Source organism: Staurois parvus, unplaced genomic scaffold, assembly GCF_062004578.1.
Source record: "Staurois parvus isolate SC_StPar_1 unplaced genomic scaffold, SC_StPar_1.0 ptg000449l, whole genome shotgun sequence".
Classification (NCBI taxonomy): domain Eukaryota; kingdom Metazoa; phylum Chordata; class Amphibia; order Anura; family Ranidae; genus Staurois; species Staurois parvus.
In genome coordinates, this window is record NW_028318245.1 from 5,203,821 (window position 1) to 5,222,324 (window position 18,504).

Here is an 18,504-nt window from a genome sequence, read left to right on the forward strand (position 1 = left end):
ATTGTTTGCCCAAAAAATTCACTTTAGGGTGATTTTCACTGAAATTTTACGTTTCCGGTAATATTGTGTGGCATAAAAAATTTAAAATTACTGCTTTCAGCAAATATAGAATGTTTTGGGGGTTTTGCATCATCTTCAGGCCTAAAATTTTTTTTTTGTAAACGTGTGCAAAAAAATTAGCAAAAACGACCCTGGCAGCGAAAAGGGTTAAACATCACATAACCCCCCCCAACTACTGGTGTAACATCAGGGGTCACAAGGGCAACCCCATCCCATGTACTGGTGGTCCGTGCGGCCTCTATGTCACATTATACACTTGGATGGGGGAGGGGCAACAGGGGTGTCATATACAGGAACCAATCCTTTTCCTTTTCCTCCTGCAACCACAGAAATCCGGCTTCTCCTTCTCCGCTCCCTCCTGCATGCTGTATTCAGCAACTGCAGGGGAGAAAAATGTACATTTCATGATTCAAAATAAAAAATTAAAAAAAATGTAAACCTTTTTATTTCATGGTTTCCAGTGACACCTTAAACGGCCCTCACTCTTCAAACGGTTGAGCATCCCTGCTGTAGACTTTTCTTTTTAGAAACATTTTGAAACTTTGAGAAGTTTCTCCTGCACCTTCATTGGATAAAGTCCAGATTAAGCACAGCCATAGACGGGTCTGGAGTTTTTTTTCTTTTTTGTTCAACCGGCAGGACAAGCAAGGCTTTCTCATGATAATAATGTTGGAAATTATTTTATTGTTTCATGCAAACCATAGAAAAAAAATTAACAAATTAACAAAAAAAAAAGCCACACTTTTTTCAATTTTTATCAGTGTTAGTTGAAAAAAAACCAAAAACATAAAAGTATACATTTTATGCTATCATTTCTCCCAGACAATTATTTACAAAATGCTTTTTTTTTTTCAATGTTGTGCTTTTTTTTAATACAACACTGAACATATAACAGCCAAAATTAATAAAAGTTAAAAAAAAAAAAAAAGTGTGAATGGTAATAGTTAAAATATTGTTTTATGCAAACCATAGAAAAAAATTAACAAACTAACAAAAAAACACACTTTTTTTTCAATTTTTATCAGTGTTAGTTGAAAACAAAACAAAAAACATAAAGGTATACATTGTATGCTATCATTTCTCCCAGACGATTATTTACAAAATGCTTTTTTTTCAATGTGGTGCTTTTTTTTAATACAACACTAAACTTACAACAACCAAAATGAATAAAAGTAAAAAAAAACAAAAGTTTGAATGGTAATAGCTAAAATAATAGATAGCAGATTGGGATAAACTAAGGGTTAACAGGGAGTTAAATAAGCATACATTTTATATAAAAAAAAAAGGTGTGTATATATATATATATATATATATATATATATATATATAAAATTTGGTTTTTTAATTTTTTTTTCAAAAACAATTTTATTTTTTTTATGCAAACCATAGAAAAGAATTAAGAGAACTAAAAAATATTTATACAGTATTTTTCTTTTTGCTAAATACATAATGCAGATCAAAGCTTGCCCATTTGGTCCACAGTTGAATGAAATAAAGAAGATGCCATTATTATTATTATTATTATACAGGATTTATGGCACCAACAGTTTGCTCAGCGCTTTACAATATAACGGGAGACAATACAGCAATAATACAGTTCAATACAAGAGGGAAAGGAGGGCCCTGATCCCAGGAGCTTACAATCTAGGATGCTATCACTTTGTATCTCTCTATTGCCCATCTGAACAATGTTTATAAACGCTGTGTCAGGCTGTCCATTTTTTTTACATATATGATATACATACTGTATATATATATATATATATATATATAAAATTGTAATATTTATTTATTCACTCATTCAAAAATGATTTTATTTTTTATGCACTTTTATTATTTTTATGCAAACCATAGAAAAGAATTAACCCCTCACCTACCGGGCACTTCTACCTCCTTCCTGCCCAGGCCAATTTTCAGGTTTCAGCGCTGTCACACTTTGAATGAAAATTGCGCGGTCATGCAACACTGTACCCATATGAATTTTTTATAATTTTTTTGTGACAGATAGAGCTTTATTTTGGTGGTATTTAACCAGTACATGCCCGGCCAATAGCCAAAAGGCAGCCGGCAAAATGTACTGCATTTCCGGGTGAGACACCAAATGGCATCCTCCTGCACATGCGCAGTTTGCGCTCCTGCAGAGCCGTGCAGCGGCGTGATCTGTCACCGGCCGTGTACCTTGGACATGGCCGATGACAGATCTGAGTATCGGCCCCAGTTGCCGGTACCATGTGACCTGCTGTGACCAATCACAGCAGGTCACATGACAGTTGTATACAATGGATGGCTTCATTCATGCCATCCATTGTATACTAGTGCCTAGCTGTGAATGGTCAGAGCGATCACATGCACATGTCATGTCATTAGCTGTGGCCAAATCACAGCTAAGCACAAAAAAACCCTATAAAACCCTGAATGAATCGATGTCATTCAGGTGAATGCTTGCTTATAGCAAAGTAATTCTTTGCTATAAGCAAATTGTGTAAAAAAAAAAAAAATACTGATCACTTCCCCAAAGTAGTACTATGGTAACATTGTACTACTTTGGACATAGTGAAATATGAAAAAAATCTTAAAAAGAAGAAAAAAAATGTAATAAAAAATTAAAAAAAATAAAAATATATATATATTTTTTTTTTTCATACTGTCACCAGTCAGTGTCCCTGATCACCGCCATGCCAGTTATATGATGACGCTGTACTGTACTGGTGACAGTATGTAAAAAAAATAAAAAAATAGTGAAAATAATTTTTTGCATTTTTTCATTTTCTGAAAAATTATGAAAAAAAAAATACATCTTCAAAAAACTCTCCATGCCTCTTATGAAATACGTTGGACTGTCTACTTTGCAAAAAGGGGTCATTTGGGGGATATCTGTACTGTTCTGACATTTGGGGGATATCTGTACCGTCCCGACATTTGGGGGATATCTGTACTGTCCTGACATTTGGGGGATATCTGTACTGTCCTGACATTTGGGGGATATCTGTACTGTCCTGACATTTGGGGGATATCTGTACTGTCCTGACATTTGGGGGATATCTGTACTGTCCTGACATTTGGGGGATATCTGTACTGTTCTGACATTTGGGGGATATCTGTACCGTCCCGACATTTGGGGGATATCTGTACCGTCCCGACATTTGGGGGATATCTGTACCGTCCCGACATTTGGGGAATATCTGTACCGTGCCGACATTTGGGGGATATCTGTACCGTCCCGACATTTGGGGGGATATCTGTACTGTTCTGACATTCTTGGACCTCAAGAAATTAGATTGGCTGTCAGTACTTCAGGATTGATCAATATTCAGATCTATACCATAGTTTGTGAACTCGATAACTTTCCTACAAACTAAAAAATACATCCTAATTTGGGTTATTTTCACCAAAGACATGTAGCAGAATACATCTCGGCCTAAATTTATGAAGAACAATTATTTATTTGTAAACTTTTATAACAGAAACAAAGAAAAATGTGTTTTTTTTCAAAATTTTTGGTCTTTTTTGATAATTTAGCAAAAAATAAAAACCCCAGTGGTGATTAAATACCACCAAAAGAAAGCTCTAGTTGTGTGAAGAAAATGCTAAAATTTTAGTTTGGGTACAATGTTGTATGACCGCGCAATTGTCATTCAAAGTGTGAGAACGCTGAAACCTGAAAAATGGCCTGGGAGGGAAGGGGGTAAAAGTGCCCTGTATGGAAGGGGTTAATCACATCAGGGATTTTATTTTTTGATAAACAAACCAAAAACCACTGAAAACTTTGAAAAAACAACAACTTTTTTTCTTAGTTTTTGTTATAACATTTTGTAAATAAATGATTTCTCTCCTTCACTGATGTGTGTCAATGAGGCGGCACTGATGGGCACTGATAGGCGGCACTGATGGGCACTGATAGGCGGCACTGATGGGCACTGATAGGCGGCACTGATGGGCACTGAAAGCAGCACTCATATATGGCACTGATAGGTGGCATTGATGGACACTGACAGGTAACACTGATGGGGCTACACTGATCATCAGTGCCCTGATGATCAGTGTAGATGTCCCCTCTCAGGAATGCCGATTACCGGCTCTCCTCTCCTCTGTCAGTGTGACAGCTCGTGAGGAGAGAAATGCAGATAACCGGCATTTCCCTGTTTACATGAGATCAGCTGTGATTGGACACAGCTGATCACATGACCGAGCCGACACCTTTGTCTCTTTCCGTTGATTGGTGGTCCGCTGTGTCCGAGGGACAGAACACACCACCGATCGCCCCCGGAGCCGCGTTTAGAGCAGGAGGACGTCATGATGCCATGTCCCATCTGAAAACCTTCATTTCATTTTTGTTCATACCTTTCTTTGTTGACCTCTACAAATCGTTCCCTATTGGTCAGTGGATTTAGTGGGTGTGTGTCCTCTGGTGTTTAGTTAGATTTCCTTTGTTAATGAACGTTTTCCCACACTCTGAGCAGGAATAAGGACGCTCCCCTGTGTGAATTTTCATGTGTCTGAGCATGCTTCCTTTTTCACTGAAACATCTCCCGCACTCTGAACATGAATAAGGACGTTCACCCGTGTGGCTCCTCTGGTGTATAAGAAAATGCTCTTTCTGATAGAAACCTTTCCCGCACTCTAGACATGAATAAGAACATTTGCCCGTGTGAGTCTTCTGGTGCCTAACGAGGTTTCCTTTGTCCATATAACTTTTCCCGCACTCTGAACACGGATAAGGTCGTTCCCCTGTGTGAGTTCTCAGGTGCGAAAGAAGCGCTCTTTTGTCGGCAAAACCTTTCCCACACTCTGAACATGAAAACGGATACTCTTTGGTGTGAGTTATCTGGTGTCTACGGAGATTGCCTTTGTCGGCAAAAGATTTCCCGCACTCTGAACACGAAAAAGGCTGCACACCTGTGTGAATTTTCTGGTGATTACGCAAGTGCGCACTCCGGGCAAAAGATTTCCCGCACTCTGAACATGAATATGGGCGCTCTCCTGTGTGAGATTTCTGGTGCAGAACAAGGGTTTTTTTGTCGATGTAACATTTCCCGCACTCTGAACAGGAATAAGGTCGCTCTCCTGTGTGCTTTCTCTGGTGTACAATAAGATTTTCTTTTGTAATAAAACCTTTACCGCACTCTGAACATGAGTATGCACGCTCACCTGTGTGAATTTGATGGTGTCTACGAAGCATTCCTTTGTTGACAAAGGATTTCCCGCACTCTGAACATGAATAAGGACGCTCACCTGTGTGGGTTTTATGGTGTCTACGAAGCAGTCCTTTGTTGGCAAAAGTTTTCCCGCACTCTGAACATGAACAAAGAAGCTCACCTGTGTGAGTTTTCTGGTGACTAAGCAAGCGTTCTTTCTGAATGAAACATTTCCCGCACTCTAAACATGAATACGGACGTTCTACTGTGTGAATCCTCTGGTGTTTGATAAGTGTAGCTTGATCAGAAAGATATTTCCCACACTCTGAACATGAATACCGCTCGCCTGTGTGAATTTTCTGGTGTGTAAGGAGGTATGCTTTGCTAGTGCAACCTTTTCCGCACTCTGAACATGAAAACGGGAGCTCACCTGTGTGAGTTCTCTGGTGTATAAGAAGATTTGTTTTAAGAGTGAAAAGTTTCCCACACTCTGAACACGAATGCAGGCCCTCACCCGTGTGAATTCTCTGGTGTAAAAGGAGGCTTGCTTTGTTAGTGAAACTTTTCTCACACTCTGAGCATGCAAAGGGACGCTCCCCGGTGTGAATTCTCTGGTGTATGATGAGGTACATTTTACTAGAGAAACCTTTCCCGCACTCTGAGCATGCAAACGGACGCTCACCCGTGTGACTTCTCTGGTGTGTAAGGAGCTGCGATTTGCAACTTAAGTGTTTCCCGCACTCTGAACACGAATAAGGACTCCCATGCCTGTGACTTCTCCGGTGTTTAAGAAGTTTGCTTTCCTTGGTGAAACGTTTCCCGCACTCTGCACATGAAAAGGTCACACTAGGGTGGGTTTTGAGATGTAGACGAAGTTCAGATTTCATCCTGAAAGATTTCCCGCACTCTAAACAAGATAATGAACTCTCTCCTGGATGAACGCCTCCATGGATTGGAGAAGACTCCTTGGGTGTAGATGGATGTGTCGATGGATCCGCTCTGTGAGAATGGAGATCTGAAGGAACAGTATGGGATCGATGAGAAGATTCAGGATCAGAGGGATCCATTGATGTCTCCACATGGTGTGGTCTGTGCGGTGTAATATGACCGATTGTGTTCACTTCAGGAGAATGTTGTTTAATCTCATTATTTTCTGCACCATGATCTGGAGATAAAACAAGATCTTCCTTCGAGGTATTCCTGACCTGATGTCCCTCTGATACAAAGTAAATGTACAATACATGAAAATCAATCACATCTCACCGAAACCATCAATACACCAAATCAGTCATCACACATCGGGAGGAATGGAGATGGACCTTCCATATGGTGTCCAGTATCTCCACCTCATTTGTTGGGAACATGACATTATATTGAGGAAGGGAGATGGACCTTCCATATGGTGTCCAGTATCTCCACCTCATTTGTTGGGAACGTGACATTATATTGAGGAAGGGAGATGGACCTTTCATATGGTGTCCAGTATCTCCACCTCATTTGTTGGGAACATGACATTATATTGAGGAAGGGAGATGGACCTTTCATATGGTGTCCAGTATCTCCACCTCATTTGTTGGGAACATGACATTATATTGAGGAAGGGAGATGGACCTTTCATATGGTGTCCAGTATCTCCTCCTCATTTGTTGGGGACAAGACGTTATATTGAGGAATGGAGATGGACCTTTCACATGGTGTCCAGTATCTCCTCCTCATTTGTTGGGGACAAGACGTTATATTGAGGGATGGAGACGGACCTTTCATATGGTGTACAGTATCTCCTCCTCATTTGTTGGGAACATGACCTTCTATTGAGGAATGGAGATGGACCTTTCATATGGTGTCCAGTATCTCCTCCTCATTTGTTGGGAACATGACGTTCTATTGAGGAATGGAGATGGACCTTTCATATGGTGTCCAGTATCACCTCCTCATTTGTTGGGAACATGATCTCATATTGAGGAATGGAGATGGACCTTCCATATGGTGTCCAGTATCTCCTCCTCATTTGTTGGGAACATGATCTCATATTGAGGAATGGAGATGGACCTTCCATATGGTGTCCAGTATCTCCTCCTCATTTGTTGGGAACATGATCTCATATTGAGGAATGGAGATGGACCTTTCATATGGTGTCCAGTATCTCCTCATTTGTTGGGAACATGACGTTATATTGAGGAATGGAGATGGACCTTCCATATGGTGTCCAGTATCTCCTCCTCATTTGTAGGGAACATGACGTTATATTGAGGAATGGAGATGGACCTTCCATATGGTGTCCAGTATCTCCTCCTCATTTGTTGGGAACATGACGTTCTATTGAGGAATGGAGATGGACCTTTCATATGGTGTCCAGTATCTCCTCATTTGTTGGGAACATTACGTTACATTGAGGAATGGAGATGGACCTTTCATATGGTGTCCAGTATCTCCTCCTCATTTCTGTAGAGCATTGGGTATAAATACAAGGATTTCATTCTTCTGGTGAGAAATGGAGATGGATAAATATTTAGAAATAGATCCTGGAGAATATTTACAAACAACGTATCTTAAACTTGTTGACATAACATAAAAATGTGAATACTTTCTGCAGGTAAAGTTTATTGAAGTAGACCATAGGTACTAATCTCTCCTTTACAATAAAGTCTCCTCTTACCCGGTGATGTGAGGGGCGGCTGATCCTCCTTCATGATGTCCTTGTAGAGATCCTTGTGTCCTTCTAAATACTCCCACTCCTCCATGGAGAAATACACAGTGACATCCTGACACCTTATAGGAACCTGACACACACAATGATACAGTCACCATCCAGACACATCCCTTGTCTGTTACTGGAGAATGTCCCAGAATTCCCGGCACTGCTCACCTCTCCTGTCAGTAGCTCCATCATCTTCTGGGTGACTTCTAGGACCTTCTTCTTGCTTTTTCTCCTAAGAGTCAGGAAGGTTGGGGGAGACGCGGTGATGGGACTTTGTCTTTCTCTCCTTCTTGTCTTCATAACTACAATACAGTCCTGTGATAAACAGCAATAAATATAATATTCAAATCTTCCTCACTTCACTGGACCAGCTTTGTTCTCCTTTACTATATAAACAATAGGGAAAAGCAGGGCCGGGACAAGGGGTAGGCAGGAGGGGCGGATGCCCTGGGCAGTGTGATATCATGTGAGGTGGGGTGGGCACCACAAGGAGATTGGGGAGAGGAGATTTGTATTGAGAGGGGGAATTTTGGCAGGCGGCAGGGGGTAAAAATCATTCCAGGAGTGGAAAATTGGGGAGATATTCTCAGGGCCAGGACAAGGGATGGGCAGGAAGAGCGGTTGCCCTGGGCACTGTGATATAATGTGAGGTGGGGGGGGGGGCGCACCACAAGGAGATTAGGAGGAGAGGATTTGCATTGAGAGGGGGAATTTTGGGGGGCGACAGGGGGTAAAAATTGTTCTAGGAGGGGAAAATTGGGGAGATGTGCTCGGGGCTGGGACAAGGGATGGGCAGGAGGGGCAGCTGCCCTGGGCACTGTGATATCATGTGAGGTGGAGGGGGGGGGCACCACAGGGAGATTAGGGGGAGAGGATTTGCGTTGGGAGGAGGAATTTGGGGGGTGGCAGGGGGTTAAAATAGTTCCAGGAGCTGAAAATTGGGGAGATGTGCTCAGGGCCGGTATAAGGGGTGGGCAGGAGGGACAGCTGTCCTGGGAACTGTGATATCATGTGAGGTGGGGGGACTCCACACAGAGATTAGGGGGAGAGGATTTGCATTGGGAGGAATTTGGGGGGTGGTAGGGGGTTAAAATCATTCCAGGAGTGGAAAATTGGGGAGATGTGCTCAAGGCCAGGACAAGGGGTGGGCAGGAGGGACGGTTGCCCTGGGCAGTGTGATATCATGTGAGGTGGGGGGGCACCTCAAGGAGATTAGGGGGAGAGGATTTGCATTGAGAGGGGAAATTTTGGGAGGCGGCAGGGGGTAAAAATTGTTCTAGGAGGTTGAAAATTGGGGAGATGTGCTCAGGGCCGGGACAAGGGATGGGCAGGAGGAGTGGCTGTCCTGGGCACTTTGATATAATGTGAGGTGGGGGGGCACCACAAGGAGATTAGGGGGATAGGATTTGCATTTGGAGGGGGAATTTGGGGGGGCGGCAGGGGGGGAAAATTGTTCCAGGAGTGGAAAATTGGGAAGATGTGCTCAGGGACGGGACAAGGGATGGGCAGGAGGGGCGGATGCCCTGGGCACTGTGATATCATGTGAGGTGGGGGAGGGGCACCATAAGGAGATTGGGAGAGGTGATTTGTATTGGGAGGGGGAATTTGGGAGGCGAGCGGGGAAAAGAATTGTTTTAGAAGGGGAAAATTGGGCAGATGTGCTAGCAGTGGTGATTTTTGTTGAGAGGGGGAAGAGGAGTTTGGTGCTAGAAAAGGTAATATGGTAGGGAGGAGGGAATTTGTGCTAGGAGGGATATTTCTTTCTCAGGAAGGGGGGGGGGGGTAATTTGGCATGTTTGCCCTGGGCTGTATAAGACCTTGTCCCGGCACTGAAGGTCATGTGATCCTTCCAGATTCCTCCTCACCTCTCCAGTCAACAAGGTAATGGTCTCCAGAGTGAGGTTCAATATTATCTCATTTAAACAATGTTTCCTTATTCTCAATATTTCATCATTCATGGTCTGCAGATCCTCCATCATGACGTCCTTGTAGAGGTCCTTGTGTCCTTCTAAATACTCCCACTCCTCCATGGAGAAATAGACAGTGACATCCTGACACCTTATAGGAACCTGACACACACAATGATACAGTCACCATCCAGACACATCCCTTGTCTGTTACTGGAGAATGTCCCAGAATTCCCGGCACCACTCACCTCTCTGGTCAGCAGACCGATGATCTTCTGGGTGACCTCTAGAATCTTCTTCTTCTTGTCACATAAAGCAGTCAGGGACACGGATGAAGGGACAGTGATGGGTCTCGGGGTTCCTCTCCGTCCTTCCCGGTGATGTCTACTGGAGGTCACATCCTCACCAGATGTCTTCTTCACTACCGTGTAACCCTATTGAGAGACGTCACGAGAAATTCAGGTAATCTCAGAACCTCACCCACGTCAGTTCTGGATAAAAGTGATGTCATGTGACCTCCCAGAATCCTCCTCACCTCTCCAATCAGCAGGTAGATGGTCTCCAGGATGAGTTCTGATATCTTCTCATGCATGTGACTTTGATCTATGGCCATCTTCATTGATGTCATGTGATCTATACAGGACTATCTGCAGACGGATAATAAACTGAGAATTATCTGGACCAGGATGAATAAAGTCTACACAGAGTTCCTCCAGAGTTCATACTGCTTGTTATATTAGAATAGTGGTCTTGTTTATCAGTGCAACTGAAGGAAAACCAGAGATTTTATTTCTAGCTCTATATTTAGAATGTATCCGGTCTATAAACCTGAGGCTCTGGATGGACGGTTGGATAAATGGTTCTATATTTAGGACGTATCCGGTCTGTAAACCAGAAGCTCTGGATGGACGGTTGGATAAATGGTTCTATGTTTAGGACGTATCCGGTCTATAAACCAGAGGCTCCGGATGGACGGTTGGATAAATGGTTCTATATTTAGGATGTATCCGGTCTATAAACCAGAGGCTCCGGATGGACGGTTGGATAATTGGTTCTATATTTAGGACGTATCCGGTCTATAAACCAGAGGCTCTGGATGGACGGTTGGATAAATGGTTCTATATTTAGGATGTATCCGGTCCATAAACCAGAGGCTCCGGATGGACGGTTGGATAAATGGTTCTATATTTAGGACGTATCCGGTCTATAAACAAGAGGATCCGGATGGGCGGTTGGATAAATGGTTCTATATTTAGGACGTATCCGGTCTATAAACCAGAGGCTCGGGATGGATGGTTGGATAAATGGTTCTATATTTAGGACGTATCCGGTCTATAAACCAGAGGCTCTGGATGGACGGTTGGATAAATGGTTCTATATTTAGGACGTATCCGGTCTATAAACAAGAGGATCCGGATGGACGGTTGGATAAATGGTTCTATGTTTAGGTCGTATCCGGTCTATAAACCAGAGGCTCTGGATGGACGGTTGGATAAATGGTTCTATATTTAGGACGTATCTGGTCTATAAACAAGAGGATCCGGATGGGCGGTTGGATAAATGGTTCTATGTTTAGGTCGTATCCGGTCTATAAACCAGAGGCTCTGGATGGACGGTTGGATAAATGGTTCTATATTTAGGACGTATCCGGTCTATAAACCATAACAGACATCACGGTGACTATGGAGGAAGAGGACGGACATGACGGGGGGGTCTCTGGGTGTAGATATGAAAACTCCTCTTACCTGCTCTGCTGCCGGTCCCAGCAATGCCTCCTCTGCTCTCCTCCAGCACACGTGATGCAGATCTCCTCTGAATCCTGTTTCATTCCCTCTCTGTACATTCTTCTGGCAATAGGAGAGATCACCATCTTGTGGAAAAAAATGAAAACTGCACTTTCTGTTGTCCTTGGATTTCCAGAATTCGAACGTATTGAATTTCGGTCACATGGCTGCTGAACCATAATCTGCTCATTGGAACCTCATCAGCAGCCAACAAAAAAGAGAAAAACAAAAAACTATATAAAAATATATATATGTGTGTCAGGTTTGATGTTTTTAGGTTTAGAGTTTGGGGTTTAGGGTTAGGGAGCAGGGCTAGTCCCCTCCAGATTTTAATGGTGCCCCCTCAGGTCTCTGAGAGTGCATCCGCTGAGCCATGAACTAGTCTGATGCAGACAATTGATGTAGGGGGGCACTCTGATGGGGACACCCAATGTAAGTGGGAACTCTGATGGGGACACCTGATGTAAGGGGGCACTCTAAAGTGGACACCCAATATAAGGGGGTACTCTGATGGAGACACTTGATGTAAGGGGGCACTCTGATGTGAACACCCAATATAAAGGGGCACTCTGATGGAGACACTTGATGTAAGGGGGCACTCTGATGGAGACATCTGATGTAGCGGGGCACTGTTATGGAGTCACCTGACGTAAGTGGGGACTCTGATGGGGACACCCGATGTAAGGGGGAACTCTGATATAGACACACCTGATACAAGGGGGCACTCTGATAGGGACAGCTGATGTAAGGGGGCACTCTGATAGGGACACCTGTTGTAAGGGGGCACTCTGATGGGAATCTGATGTAAGGGGGCACTCTGATGGGAACCTGATGTAAGGGGGCACTCAGATGGGGACACTGATGTAAGGGGGCACTCTGATGGGAACCTAATGTAAGGGGGCACACTGATGGGGACACCTCATTTAAAGGGGCACTCTGATGGGGACACCTAATGTAAGGGGGCACTCTGATGGGAATCTGATGTAAGGGGTGATACATGGTGATCATATCCCCCTTATGTATTATACATGGAGATCATATCCCCCCCTTATGTATTATACATGGAGAGCATATCCCCCCTTATGTATTATACATGGAGATCATATCCCCCCTCATGTATTATACATGGTGATCATATCCCCCCTTATGTATTATACATGGAGATCATATCCCCCCTTATGTATTATACATGGAGATCATATCCCTGTTATGTATTATACATGGAGATCATATCCGCCCCTTATGTATTATACATGGAGATCATATCCGCCCCTTATGTATTATACATGGAGATCATATCCCCCCTTATGTATTATACATGGAGATCATATCCCCCCTTATGTATTATACATGGAGATCATATCCCCCTTATGTATTATACATGAAGATCATATCCCCCCTTATGTATTATACATGGAGATCATATCCCCCCCTTATGTATTATACATGAAGATCATATCCCCCCTTATGTATTATACATGGAGATCATATCCCCCCCTTATGTATTATACATGAAGATCATATCCCCCCTTATGTATTATACATGGAGATCATATCCCCCTTAAGTATTATACATGGTGATCATATCCCCCTCCTTATGTATTATACATGGATATCATATTCCCCCTTATAAATTATACATGGAGATCATATCCCCCCCTTTATGTATTATACATGGAGATCATATCCCCCCTTATGTATTATATATGGAGATCATATCCCCCCTTATGTATTATACATGGTGATCATATCCCCCTTATGTATTATACATGGAGATCATATCCCCCCTTAAGTATTATACATGGTGATCATATCCCCCCCCCCCTCTTATGTATTATACATGGAGATCATATTCCCCCTTATAAATTATACATGGAGATCATATCCCCCCCTTTATGTATTATACATGGAGATCATATCCCCCCTTATGTATTATATATGGAGATCATATCCCCCCTTATGTATTATACATGGTGATCATATCCCCCCTTATGTATTATACATGGAGATCATATCCCCCTTATGTATTATACATGGAGCTCATGTCCCCCCTTATGTATTATACATGGAGCTCATGTCCCCCCTTATGTATTATACATGGAGATCATATCCCCCTTATGTATTATACATGGAGATCATATCCCCCTTATGTATTATACATGGTGATCATAACCCCCCTTATGTATTATACATGGAGATCATATCCCCCCTTATGTATTATACATGGAGATCATATCCCCTCTTAAGTATTATACATGGTGATCATATCCCCCCCCCCCCCCTTATGTATTATACATGGAGATCATATTCCCCCTTATAAATTATACATGGAGATCATACCCCCCCCCTTTATGTATTATACATGGAGATTATATCCCCCCTTATGTATTATACATGGAGATCATATCCCCCCTTATGTATTATATATGGAGATCATATCCCCCCTTATGTATTATACATGGTGATCATATCCCCCTTATGTATTATACATGGAGATCATATCCCCCCCTTATGTATTATACATGGTGATCATATCCCCCCTTATGTATTATACATGGAGATCATATCCCCCCCTTATGTATTATACATGGAGATCATATCCCCCCCTTATGTATTATACATGGAGATCATATCCCCCCTTAAGTATTACACATGGTGATCATATCCCCCCCCCCCCTTATGTATTATACATGGAGATCATATCCCCCCTTATAAATTATACATGGAGATCATATCCCCCCTTTATGTATTATACATGGATACTATATCCCCCCTTATGTATTATACATGGAGACCATATCCCCCCTTATGTATTATACATGGAGATCATATCCCCCCTTATACATGGAGATCATATCCCCCCTTAAGTATTATACATGGTGATCATACCCCCCCCCTTATGTATTATACATGGAGATCATATCCCCCTTATGTATTATACATGGAGATCATATCCCCCCTTATGTATTATACATGGAGATCATATCCCCCCTTATGTATTATACATGGAGATCATATCCCCCCTTATGTATTATACATGGAGATCATATCCGCCCCTTATGTATTATACATGGAGATCATATCCCCCCTTATGTATTATACATGGTGATCATATCCCCCTTATGTATTATACATGGAGATCATATCCCCCATTAAGTATTATACATGGTGATCATATCCCCCCCCCCCTTATGTATTATACATGGAGATCATATCCCCCTTATGTATTATACATGGAGATCATATCCCCCCTTATGTATTATACATGGAGATCATATCCCCCCTTATAAATTATACATGGAGATCATATCCCCCCCTTTATGTATTATACATGAAGACCATATCCCCTCTTATGTATTATACATGGAGACCATATCCCCCCTTATGTATTATACATGGAGATCATATCCTTCCTTATGTATTATACATGGAGATCATATCCCCCCCTTATGTATTATACATGGAGATCATATCCCCTCTTATGTATTATACATGGTGATCATATCCCCCTTAATCTCCTCTTCAAAACTGCATATTCCAGATGAGGTGAGATGGACCTTTCATAAGGCGTCCAGTATCTCCTCCCGGTCTATAAACCAGAGGCTCCAGATGGACGGTTGGATAAACGGTTCTATATTTAGGACATATCCGGTCTGTAAACCAGAGGCTCCGGATGGACGGTTGGATAAACGGTTCTATATTTAGGACGTATCCGGTCTGTAAACCAGAGGTTCTGGATGGACGGTCGGATAAACGGTTCTATATTTAGGACGTATCCGGTCTATAAACCAGAGGCTCTGGATGGACGGTCGGATAAACGGTTCTATATTTAGGACGTATCCGGTCTATAAACCAGAGGCTCTGGATGGACGGTCGGATAAACGGTTCTATATTTAGGACGTATCCGGTCTATAAACCAGAGGATCTGGAGGGACGGTTGGATAAATGGTTCTATATTTAGGATCTATTCGGTCTATAAACCAGAGGATCTGGAGGGACGGTTGGATAAATGGTTCTATATTTAGGACGTATCCGGTCTATAAACCAGAGGCTCCGGATGGACAGTTGGATAAATGGTTCTATATTTAGGATGTATCCGGTCTATAAACCAGAGGATCTGGAGGGACAGTTGGATAAATGGTTCTATATTTAGGAAATAGCCGGTCTATAAACCAGAAGCTCTGAATGGACAGTTGGATAAAGAGCTCTGTGCACAATTCTTAACCCTCTATATGTAGCATCTTCTCTATATGTAGATAAAAGACATCACGGTGACGATGGAGGAAGAGGACAGACATCACGGTGACTATGGAGGAAGAGGACGGACATCATGGTGACTATGGAGGAAGAGGACAGACATGATGGTGACTATGGAGGAAGAGGACGGACATCACGGTGACTATGGAGGAAGAGGACGGACATCACGGTGACTATGGAGGAAGAGGACGGACATCACGGTGACTATGGAGGAAGAGGACGGACATCACGGTGACTATGGAGGAAGAGGACGGACATCACGGTGACTATGGAGGAAGAGGATGGACATTGATCAAATTGCTATTAGACTGAACTACCATGTAATGAAAAGATGATTCATGTTACAAATGGCTATTACTGGTTAATTCTACTGGTTTATAGAAAAAAAAATGTTCCATTTTAAGAAGCCCTCCTACATGATCCTAGAGCTAGACTTTAATGGGTAAGTGGTCTTGTTTAATTATTGGTCAATATAGACACCATATACAATATATAGAAGGACAGCACAATCCTTCGGGGTTGCATGTTAATGGAAGTTGACCTTCAGATCCACAAATAACTACATAGAGACCGTGTCATCTGCAACTCTGAAAAATGGATAGACTAATGCAGGCCATACATGGTTCGAATTCCGAACGATTTTTCGTCCGAAAATCGAAACGCCGTTCGTTCTGTAATCCTATGCTGCCACCAATGGTTTCGAAAATCGGCCGTTTTTCACGAATTTCCAGCATGCCCAATAAACAAAATGGGGAGGAACCACGAAAATCGGCTGATGCCATTGCCCCACTAACAGAGCGAAAATAGGCCGATTATCCTTAGGTCCGATTTTCATACGAAAATCGTTCGGAATTTGAACCATGTATGGCCGGCATTAGGCATAGAAATATGAGGTAAAGTCTGAAGTTAGAAAAAGAAAAGTTAAAGTTGGCAAAGGAACAAAGAACATTGTATGCAGGATGCCTAGAAGAGAGGAAAATGGATGGATAAGTGAAAGTTTGAGGTGTCTGCATAAAGGAGGAGAACATGTAAGATGCAGGATGATAGAGAACATATGTGAGATGTAGGATGATGGAGAACAAATGTGAGATGTAAGAAGATGGAGAACATGTGTGAGATGTAGGATGATGGAGGAGAACAAATGCGATATGCAAAATTATGGCGGGGAACATATGGGATTTATAGAATGCAGAATATGTGTGAGATGTAGGATGACAAAGGATATATAATGTGAGATATAGGACAATGGAGGAGCTTATGCATGAGATTTCAGATGATAGGGAGAGCATATGTGAGATGTAGGATGATGGAGGATAACATACAGGAGAGGTAGGATGATGGAGAAGAATATATGTGAGATCTAGGATTATTGAGGAGAACATGTGTGAGATGTAAGACGATGGAGGAGAACATAATGTGAGATATAGAACAATGAAGGATTTTCCTTTGTATGAGATTGATAGCAAGATCATATGTGAGATGTAGGATAACATACGTGAGAGGTAGGATGATGGAGAAGAACATATGTGAAATGTAGGATGATTGAGGAAAACATATATGAGATGTAGGATGATGGAGAGCATGTGTGAGATGTAAGATGATGGAGGAGAAAATATGTGAGTGGAAGAATGATGAAGAAGAACAAATGTGAGAGGTAGGATGATAGAGGAGAACAAATGTGAGATGCAAAATAATGGCGGGGAACATATGGGATTTATAGAATGCAGAATGTGTGTGAGATGTAGGATGACAAAGGATATCTAATGTGAGATATAGGACAATGGAGGAGTTTACGTGTGAGATTTCAGATGATAGCGAGAGCATATGTGAGATGTAGGATAACATATGTGAGAGGTAGGATGATGAAGAACATATGTGAGATGTAAGATGATGAGGAACATGTGTGAAATGTAAGATGATGGAGGATAACATATGTGAGAGGAATGATGATGAAGAAGAACAATTGTGAGAGGAAGGATGATAGAAAGCATACGCATGATGTAGGATGATGGAAAGGAATGTGTGATATTTAGGATGATTGAGTAGAACATGCTATATATGAGATGTGAGGTGATGGAGGAGAACATATGTTAGATTTAGGATAATGGAAAAATACATATGTGAGATTAAGGATGATGGAGGAGAACATGTTTGAGATATAGAATGGAGAACATGTGTGAGATGTAGAATGGAGGAGAACATGTTTGAGATTCAGCATGGAGGGGAACATGTGGAAAAGGAAGAACCTAAGTTAGATGTAGGATGATGGAGAAGAACATATGTGAGTTGCAAGATGATGGAGAACATGTCTGATATGTAAGATGATGGGGGAAAATAAACATGTGAGAGGAAGGATGATGAATAAGAACAAATGTGAGAGGTAGGATGATATAGAACAGATATAAGATGTAGGACGATGGAAAAGAATGCGTGATATTTCAGATGATTAAAGAGAACAAGCTATATATGAGATGTGAGGTGATGGAGGAGAACATATGTTAGATTTAGGATAATGGAGAAAAACATATGTGAGATTGAGGATGATGGAGGAGAACATGTGTGAGATGAAGAATTGAGGAGAACATGTGTGAGATGTAGAATGGAGGAGAACATGTTTGAAATTGAGCATGCAGGAGAACATGTGGAAAAGGAAGAACCTAAGT

General features: G+C 42.0%; 1 protein-coding gene across 1 annotated transcript in view; it reads right to left on the reverse strand.

Annotated features, from left to right (window-relative positions):
• LOC149453429 (uncharacterized) overlaps positions 1–10,042 on the reverse strand; it is a 36,143-nt gene extending 26,101 nt beyond the window's left edge. Inside the window, exons 1-4 of the mRNA XM_089688571.1 lie at positions 9,759–10,042; positions 8,062–8,208; positions 7,852–7,975; positions 4,461–6,411 (exon numbers count right to left, since the gene is read on the reverse strand). Coding sequence (XP_089544697.1) covers positions 4,461–6,411; positions 7,852–7,975; positions 8,062–8,208; positions 9,759–9,923 — 2,387 coding nt within the window. The 5' untranslated portion in view covers positions 9,924–10,042. The remainder of the gene's footprint in view (positions 1–4,460; positions 6,412–7,851; positions 7,976–8,061; positions 8,209–9,758) is intronic.
• Positions 10,043–18,504: the final 8,462 nt, after the last annotated feature.